The 9,415-nt window shown below is 37.5% G+C and overlaps 2 protein-coding genes and 1 long non-coding RNA gene across 4 annotated transcripts; 1 reads left to right on the top strand and 2 right to left on the bottom strand.

Moving 5' to 3' along the window:
* The first annotated feature begins 4 nt into the window (after nt 1–4).
* LOC110413940 (WRKY transcription factor 22-like) lies at nt 5–1,214 on the top strand. Its single transcript, XM_021424970.1, has one exon. The coding sequence runs from the start codon at nt 5–7 to the stop codon at nt 659–661; it is 657 nt and encodes a 218-aa protein (XP_021280645.1). The 3' UTR covers nt 662–1,214.
* A 1,997-nt stretch (nt 1,215–3,211) lies between these two features.
* On the bottom strand, nt 3,212–8,058 carry CLPP5 (nuclear encoded CLP protease 5). Of its 2 annotated transcripts, XM_021423825.2 has the most exons (10): nt 7,916–8,054; nt 7,676–7,822; nt 7,265–7,384; nt 7,055–7,169; nt 6,867–6,959; nt 6,691–6,736; nt 6,501–6,573; nt 4,216–4,250; nt 4,007–4,095; nt 3,212–3,632 (listed from the first exon to the last, which is right to left on the bottom strand). In XM_021423825.2, exons 2-10 carry the CDS (start codon nt 7,801–7,803, stop codon nt 3,423–3,425), a joined length of 909 nt encoding a protein of 302 aa, XP_021279500.1. In that variant the 5' UTR covers nt 7,804–7,822; nt 7,916–8,054; the 3' UTR covers nt 3,212–3,422. The 2 variants fall into 2 exon arrangements, with proteins under 2 accessions (XP_021279500.1, XP_021279498.1); XM_021423823.2 differs by having other exon boundaries at nt 7,676–8,058.
* A 491-nt stretch (nt 8,059–8,549) lies between these two features.
* Nucleotides 8,550–9,409, bottom strand: LOC110413120 (uncharacterized). Its single transcript, XR_002444921.2, has 2 exons — nt 9,253–9,409; nt 8,550–9,164 (listed from the first exon to the last, which is right to left on the bottom strand). It is a non-coding gene; the product is annotated as an uncharacterized LOC110413120 (long non-coding RNA).
* Nucleotides 9,410–9,415: the final 6 nt, after the last annotated feature.

Here is a 9,415-nt window from a genome sequence, read left to right as displayed (position 1 = left end):
AAGAATGTCGTTTTCTCTTCATTTTGTCCCATCCCACCTCACCCCATCAAGAATTCTCACAAAATTTCATGTTTCCTCATGCAGGGGCTATTACAGGTGCAGTACATCAAAGGGTTGTTCTGCCAAAAAGCAAGTAGAAAGATGCAGAACAGATGCTTCAATGCTCATCATCACTTACACCTCTAGTCATAACCACCCAGGCCCTGATCTCCACACCACCAACCTAACGCAGTCGCCAAAAGAAACCCAAACCGACCACAGTGATGATCAGTACCCGACTCCTAAACAACAACAGCTGCCAGAAGATCCACAACAAGAAGAGCCGGAAGAAGTACAAAATGAACCCATCAAAACAAGCAGTGATGAAGATGCAAGCGAAGAGCATTTTCACTATCTACAATCCCCATTAAGCTCTCCCCGAAATATTATAATTAACCAAGAAGATCCTTTCACCGGGAATCTAGAGAAAACCCACGACACACTGGGGTTTCTATTGGATGAAGAGCCGCTGTCTTGCCCTCACATAACGACATCTTCAACACCAAAATCAGAAGAAAATGATTTCTTTGATGAACTTGAAGAACTGCCCATATCTTCAGCTTTCACAAGCTTCATGAGAAGCAAGATTTCCGATGAAGGAATAAATGTTGTCCCTTCTTGATCTGAGTGTTTCTCAGACTTAGAAAAATGTAATTAGGATGTTTATAATGAAGTGATTATGCCCCCACTACTAGTGGCTCTGGTTCAGCATCATCCTACTTTTTTTTACCTTTCTTTTTTTTCTCGTCTGAAGGTTCACAAAATGAGAGAGTTGGGTACCCTGGCGTGAAAAGTTCGTGGATTGCTGTCATTTTTTTTAATCTGGGAGACTGGGATGAAAATGCTTTTTGGCAGAACGGGGAAAACCTATCAAGTCCAACGGATATAGACACAACCACACACGCACTCCCCAAAGAGAGAGAAGATTGACGGTGGCTACTTTTGTTGGGTGCTAGCTCTTTTGCACATTAAGTATTAATTAATGAAGGCACGAGGTTCACGCCAGAAGAGCTGTGTTTGGTGGTTGCTCTCGTTATCTTGTTTTTGGTTCCTGTTTAACTTTCTTGTTGTAAGGGGTTCGGCCTTTTCTTTTTTGTTCACCTCTGGGTTGCGAGATTTAGATCGAGTTCCGGAATCTGTCTCCTGAAAAGTATACAGCGTACTTTTTGGATTGCCGAGTGGATTTTTGAGTTACAGATTCCCTTCTACATGATGCCAAACGAACCCCAAGAACCCCTTTCGTCGGGGTGAAACACCCACAGAGCCTCAAATTTGTCAAATTCCCATGTCGTATGCATCCACGTCATTTGATTTTAACTAGGAAAAATAAAAAAGAATTTTTTTAAAATTTATTTCTGTTTGGGTTTGCCCTGCCAACTATAATTACTCCACTAGATCGAGTCTAGAAGCGAAAAGGACATGGAAAGATGAACACTGGCATGACTGTTCTCACTTTGAAAAGAAGACTATTACGTGAAGGTTATTTCCGCTTGGACTTCGACAGTCATACGCGTGATGGATAATGTTCCACGCCCCATTGTTCATTCTCACATCTTTGTTCTTACTTTCAACCCCCAAATTATGTGATTTTTATTTTTGGTACAAAGGAAATTAATACCCTTTGGGCTGCTTTTAATTAAACCCCAGCTGTGTGAGCCAATCAACTCTTCGGAAGGTTGGCGAATCATTGAGAATCGCAAATAATTGGGACATCTTTACTTTTCTTTAGGGTTATTTCTGCTTTTGGGTAACCGAAATTTGTTTATTCAAAAGACAACAAAAATGCTTGTGGCACCTTTCACCAAAACTTATGCAAACAATATAAAACAACTAGGAAATACGACAGAATCATACTGTCAAAATCTCTTTATTCAAGCTCCAGCTGCAGCAAAAGTTGGAGATTCTTCCTTTCCTGATAACGTTTTGCAAGCTGTTCAATATGGCTAATTATCTGTACGGTTGGCCACCTCTGAGTTGGAGGTGAGGAAACTCCCATGCTTTCCCCCTATTCGTCCCTACAAATATTGTACAGATTGAAGATTCCCCCTTTCCTGATAACGTTTTACAAGCTGTTCAATATGGCAAATTATCTATACGGTTGGCCACCTCTGAGTTTGAGGTGAGGAAACTCCCATGCTTTCCCCTTATTCGTCCGTACAAATATTGTACAGATTGAAGATCTGGATAATCTGAGAATTATATCTAATTAGCCAGGGCTTGCCCTTTTAGAGACAGTTTGAACTATGGACTTCTGTCAGATGCTGCCCCAGACCTCCTTTGTAAAAGAAGAGGAGACACTTCAAAGCTACTGCACATAAGCAAGTAGTACAGTAGATCTGGTTAGAATTCATCAATCATATTTGATTGTCAAAAAACAATAAGGCCATCAAGATAGTGTTGAACTTTCTGTTTTAGACTCACTGTACGGTAGCAACAGTCAAGAACAAAAATCAAGAATTGGATGGTCATGTCAAGGCTGAAAAAGGTTGAGGCGGTAATGTAGTGATCTTTGAAACCAATCAACTTCTGTTGTTGATTACTGTCCGTGTGACAACATGTACCCGATGTCTGTAGCATGTCACCTCTTTTCTTTTATATATATATATATATATATAGATATATATTGTCTTTTGGCAAAACCTGACATCAATTTAAGTCGCCCAATTAGTAACACTGTTTTTCACTTTTCACTAGGTTTACAGCAGTCCTCCATGGCATGTCAATGGTTTCGCCACAAAAAATCTGACGTTAGATTAACCCTGCTGCTTACCCCGAATTCCATCTTGATGCCTTTGCAGGCGCTTTCAATGGATTAAATTCAGTCCCATCGAATGTTATGTTTAATATAAAATAAATAATATCTTAATTAAGTACAAAAACCATATAATATTAAGGCACTTTAATGATTAAAAGGCAATGGGGTCATCACCAACTGGAAGTTCATGAAAAGCCTAAAATCTATTACATACAAGCTAGAGAATTTAGTTGATAAACATGGTAAAAGAAATGGATCAATTAGACCTTTAATATCGATGCCTTATGGGATAATGATAAAGACGACATCCAAGAAACATTTATATTAAGCAACAAAGTGAACGAAGGCTTTGGCGGATAATGCAATTGATTAGAACTAGATTTTCATGTTGAAAAATGATCTCTACAGCAAAAGAGGTTTCTTAGAGAACAAGCACACTCCGTAAAAAGCTTCACCGATTTCTCAAGGTTTTATATTTGTTACATGATAAACATCAAAATTCATGTTGCTTCACCAGAAATATAATCATTATTTAGTATCCAAAGAGAATCGAAAAACTGGGCAATCATTTCCGGTTATCTCTACAATAGAGCCACGTCATTGATAGCAAAAGAGTACCTAAACTAAGCTATTCATTACTATCAGCTGTAGCAGCTAGTGGCTGGAGAGCTTTGAGAGGATTCATGATTACACCATCAATAAGTCCATATTCCTTGGCTTCTTTTGCGCTCATGAAAAAATCACGGTCAGTATCCTGGTTAATCTTCTCCAAACTTTGACCAGTGTGGTAGGCAAGATACCCGTTTAAGTTTGCCTTATGATGCAGCATTTCATTTGCCTGACAATCATGTTTACTAGTCAGGGTACTGTCTAACAACTGAACAACAATTATGAAGCTACACACAAAGGAGTTAAACAATCCAAATGAAAGCATCCCACTGGTGCACTGTTTAGTCTTTTTCTTAGAAGAAAAAAATTGGGTCCATTCTTAATAACAAAGTTTAAAAAGCCTCCCATTCCCCCAAAACCCACCTAAAAAGAACAAAAAAAAAAAAAAACTCTAGCAAAAAGGGATGTTCACTAGTGCTTGGCTGTCACGTATCATAAACATCAAAGATACAATTCATTGTATCTGATTTATGCAGAGAGGGTTAGGGGAGGCAGAAAATTTCAAATTTAAACAAAATGAGGTTTGCCAAGAAAAATACATACCTGAATATCAATATCAGTTTGCCCTCCTTGAGCTCCACCAAGAGGCTGATGTATCATTATCCTTGAATTAGGTAAACTGTATCGTTTTCCTGAAGTTTTGGGAAAAAAAACACACACACACAGAGGGATGAGCACATTTAGTAGACTGGCGAAAACAACTACACCGGACAAAGAAGCTTTGAATGGTACAAATCACAAGCATTATATACCTTTGGTTCCGGCACTAAGCAGAAAAGCTCCCATACTGTTCATGAAAAACAAAATATATCCATTAGTAATAGCAAACAATTGCATCCACAGGCAAATAGAAATTCTTATTCCCAGGACCAACCACAAACATCTGAATTTAGAAAAGTATTTCACATCAAAGGGTTTGCAACTTTTAATAATCAATCATTAGGCTTTTGCACTAAAAACGTTATTTTGTCATAATTAACAAAAACTCAAGCTATAAACCAACACTCAACTTCCAAGCATCCAGTAACAATTACATAAAGAACTTAAAATTATTTTTTCACACCATTGTCCGCGGAATTATATAGTCTTCTAGATTATAGGAAAAACAAAGGGATTCACAAAAATCTTGGAACTGCCTTATACCATCCATCTCAAATTGCCAGAAAGGAATCAATGATTACAGCTGCACAATTCCATTAATAAAAATGCTTTAAACATTTCACACAGAACTAAGCACCAGCTTTTTGGTGGAATGCAATCCACAGCCAGGTAAAGACCGGCCTTGGCTCTGTAACTAATGTTATAACTAGCAAAACCCAAATTGTAGATTCAGTTATTACCAGAGAAAACTAGGACAAGTTATTAGACAATTAATTCTCGAGAGATATAAATCACAAGAAAAAGCAAACCAAAAGTTGCAATATTAACCCCACCTGTTGGGTTTCTAGGATGACCTGCCAAGATCAGGGTAAGGTTTTTCTGCAAAAGGAGCAGGCAGTTTAGGCCAACCCATCCCCCAAATCCTTCACCCACCCTTACCACCCTCACATTGGGGGGCTACTCCTTTGTCCGTTACCCACCCTTGTGCCAAGAAATATTTCCCATCCAGCACCTAGCTGCTAGCACTCATAAATCCATTATTATTTATTATGATGTACACTTGAGACTGAGTGTATGCCATGGATCAAAATGTAGCCATACAAACTACTATGACCAGACATACAGGCTAGAACTAGGCCTTAAACCTATAATGTTCTGGCAGTTGGGACACCAAACAGAATGCACATAACCCCTCTTCCTCCAAAGTGGGGATTAAACTAAATGTGGCTTTAACATACAAAGTGTAAAAGGGTTCTTTGTGATAGGGAGATGAAGCATTGCAAACAAGTAAAAGATGTATCAGAGATGGCGGAGAGGAAGATCGAAGCAATTCCTAAAGTACTCCAAACTATAAGAGGGTTCTTTGTAATAAGGAGAGGAAGCGTTACAAACAAGTAAAAGATGAATCGAAGATAGCGGAGAGAAAGATCAGAACAGTTTTAGAAGTACTCAGTGTCGTGATAGGAAGAAGAGATTAAGTAGAGAATTAGAGGGTAGAAGAGAAGTAGAGAGATGCTCTGAGTGAGAACAAGGTAGTTCTAAAAAGGTCCCTCAAATGAATTGTGAAGACTCTATATATAGTGCCAGAAATGGCAATTACTCAAGAATAGGTTTTAAAACACGTAATAAGTAACGACTTTAATATCGGGTGACTATTATTGAGCTTTTAATGTTGAGTAACATTTAGAAATCCATTATGTAACTATTAAAGTAATGGATTTTATGAATGTTAATAATATATGAGATTTATGTAAATGGAAGAGGTATATAGGAAAAGCTATACAAGAACAACTTAAGGGAAAAAGGTGTATGTGAATAGGTACAAGAGAAAAAGATAAGAAGAAAAAACACTTGTACTTCAGGAAAAGGTCAAAAGAAAACCTCTTAACTACCTCCATATCTGAGCCACCAAACCAAACTCTCTTAAACATTATAAGATGAAAATAACCGATAAACCCTACCACTTATTCAAAATTACTTTCACCACCTTCCGCGTGAAATAGTTATCCTATGCGAAGTAATGCTTCACTTGTAATGGTTGTTCTCATTATTCTCTATACAATATTATACTGTAAAATAATTTTTTAGGGTAGGTATTAACCAAAATCAAGGACTAACACAAAGCTCAGGCATCTAAGCTAGAGAACATGAGTAATAAAACCAATCTCTATCATATGCCCTTAAATACATTGAAGCCTTATAACAAATTTGGCCAAAAGTAAAGTTTATTACACATTAAGAAATATTCTCTTCAAGGATCGGATATCAGTCAGAATGAATCGAATACCATACTTTACGTTTTTGAAGTTAAGATCAATAATACTTAAATAATAGACAAAGTAGACATAGCTTCAAAACCATTGTTTTCCAATGTTTCATATCAAGCTGTGAACATATTGTGTTATAAACAGAAATTATTAAATCAATGAATTTATACCTAGCTGCAAGTCCAACACACACAGTCGAGACATCAGGCCGGATGTGCCTCATAGTGTCGAAAATGGCCATACCTAAGAAAATGCAAAGCCATACAAGTTAGGCAAGTCTATAAAAATTATCCATAGCTTACTATTTTAAACAAACTAGTGCAAATATAAATACTAGAATCTCATGAGATAGTATATTACCAGCTGTAACTGACCCTCCAGGGGAATTGACATACATGACAATATCCTGTTGACAAGATAAAAAAACCACCAAGAGGTAAATAACACTCACAATGACATTTTAGGTTTATTTTTTTTAAAAGAAGAAAACCAATGTGTTTGCAATTGAGAAAATGCGAGCCTGGAACCAAACAGACCTTGTGAGGATCAACAGCATCAAGATAGAGAAGCTGAGCTACAATAATGTTTGCCATATCATCATCAACAGCTCCACCACAGCGAATTATTCTCTAACAATCAAAAGAAACAACCAATATAAGAAACCTGATAGAAGAGAAACCAAAGTCTTTTTAAACAAAATTTCACAACCAAACCAAATTCATACATATTGAAAAAGTTGGCTAATAACACTCTGAAATCGCTCTTGCACCATCGGAGGTGGCCCCTGCCCTTGTGCGTACGTAGGGAAGTAGGGTGATGATGGGACTTGCAAATCATCCCTGCATAATTACAAAGTAAAATCTTCTTTTTTTCTTTTTTGAAAAAAAAAACCCCCCGCTAGACAATGTAGGGTTGAATTTATACCAATTTTTACCTTATTGACCAAATTCCTTGTCGAGAGGTTGTCTCTGAAGCCCAAAACTCTCCAGTGTAAACAGCCTTTGGCTGAGAACTCATCACATTCTTTTGATTACTAACTAGCTTCTTCAATTTCCTGAAAATTATAATTAAGAAACTCTTACTTTTGAACTTAGCCGATTACGTGAAAACTGAAAAACAAAAAGAAGAAAAACATCATGAAACAAAATCTATCTTGCACCCTCTTCACAGAAACCAACATTAAAACAAAATGCGGACTTCAATTACGGTTGGAAGAACGGTAACTCTACCTCCTAGATTCCAGAATGTCGACTTAAACGTTCAATTCAAAACAGACTTGAAATCTAAGAATTATATTACAGTTTCCTAGATTGGACAAAGAGAAAGAGGGAATAAAAAAGAATACCTGGGACGAAAGGGATGGAAAGGAAGAGATAACTTGTGAGAATCAAGATTGGTGCTTGAGTTTGGAGAGAAGAGCAGCGAACTCAACCGAAGAGACGAAGCGGATGTCGAGACGCACGTGTGTGCCATTGTTATCTAACTTACCTGTCTGAACCAGATTTAAACCAAAATTGAAACACTAATTTCAGCCAATTTAGAGGCGTATTTCTGGAGTTGTATTGGTTGAGAAAAGGAAGGTGACCTTATCTCCCAGTTTAGGGCTAAGGCGGCGCTGGGGGCTTCTGGAACGATAAGGGTAGTGTATAGCTCTCTAGAGAAGTGAAGCGGAACAAGAAACTAGTTTTACTGAAACAGCGACTTCCTGAATATCCTTTCCCCAAGCAAAGCAACAAATCTTCTTGTTTGACCCGAATTTTAATTACGGATGGGTTACGACCCGGGAGCATAGAGTAGCATATCGTCTGTATGTTGTCCTTCCTACTTAATTTGTTTATAGGCTTTTCCCACTTTTCCACTAAAAATAATTATTGTTACAGCCCAGGAGTTAAAGCCCGGCCCCTTAAATTGGATAGGGATCCAACCCAATGTTAGTGGCATGGTTAAATGTCTTTAACAAAGAAATTAGTAAGAGTTCAATTACATGTTCTTGACAATTGTGAATAATTTAGTGTAATTCGTTAAATAAACATGTAGATAGTCAAATGTAAAACAGCCTTTCAAATCATTCAATTACGTTTGTTTCGAAGAAATCAATATTTTTGGTGCTTGGAAATTAGGGGCGTTGTTCAATTTTTGACAACTTGCTCATCATTGATCTTCCTTCTTTATTTACATTTTATTGGTTTTAGATCAATCCACCACAAAGAAAAAACAGGAAAGGAAAAATATTAGTAAATTTCATGTTTGTATCTTTTTCCTTCCATAAGTACACAGTGAATTTCTGAAATATATGTATAGCACAGAGCCTTTGGAAAATGAGTCATGTTCTGAGCATTGTTTCAAGTTGTTGATTTCTTGACACACCCTCAGCAGCTGTCGCCCTAATGCATTCCATGTGAAATAAACTTGGATGCTCTTTCCTTGATAACATTGTACCATGTAGACAAAAGACTTTCTAGGCAACCTGCCTTGTAAAATATTAACCACATCGCAGAATCAACCTCCTTTCAAAAAAGAAACTAGCGGCTCCACAAAAGTATAAGGGAGCGATATACAGACTCAGTTTAATCTCTCTATCCTAAGTTGGAAATTATGCCGTTATACTAAGCTCTGATACATGAATCAAGACATAAATGTGCAGAATTTTACCATAAGCACAGAGGTTAGTACTGGATTTTTGGCAATGTTAGCAGGTAGTTTCAGCCAGCAGCTGTTCTTGAATTGCCCTGTAGCACTGCAGACTACAAAGAGGTAGCTTTGACTTCGAATCTCGATACTTGTATGGGTTATTACATGATGGACCCGCACAGTTTTCCCGTGGAGGAGGGTAACTGAATATCCAACCAAACCAGAAATGGTTATATAACAGAAAGCCAATATTAATAGTTGAATCAACGTAAATTTTGCAATGAGCAATACCTGGAAGGTTTGGAGTCAAATATACTAGGGAAACCCATATCCCTGGGAAATGTGACTGTTGTCCCTGTAGGACCCATGACCAATCTGATGATATTGGATGCAAGCATCTCTGCATTGACAGCCTTTCCCTGTATATAGTAAGGCAAGAAAATTAGACGAAATG

This window comes from Theobroma umbraticum, unplaced genomic scaffold (genome assembly GCF_002168275.2).
Source record: "Theobroma umbraticum cultivar Fairchild unplaced genomic scaffold, ASM216827v3 scaffold_4.1, whole genome shotgun sequence".
Lineage (NCBI taxonomy): Eukaryota > Viridiplantae > Streptophyta > Magnoliopsida > Malvales > Malvaceae > Theobroma > Theobroma umbraticum.
Note: the sequence above shows the minus strand (reverse complement) of the source record. Positions and strands in the feature narration are given on the sequence as shown.

Coding starts and splice junctions, on each gene's coding strand:
- CLPP5 (XM_021423823.2), bottom strand. CDS start 7,803: ATGGCACACACGTGCGTCTCGACATCCGCTTCGTCTCTTCGGTTGAGT. Junction 7,385..7,675: donor TTCCATCCCTTTCGTCCCAG/GTATTCTTTTTT, acceptor TATAATTTTCAG/GAAATTGAAGAAGCTAGTTA. Junction 6,574..6,690: donor TGGAGGGTCAGTTACAGCTG/GTAATATACTAT, acceptor GCATTTTCTTAG/GTATGGCCATTTTCGACACT.
- LOC110413940 (XM_021424970.1), top strand. CDS start 5: ATGTCGTTTTCTCTTCATTTTGTCCCATCCCACCTCACCCCATCAAGA.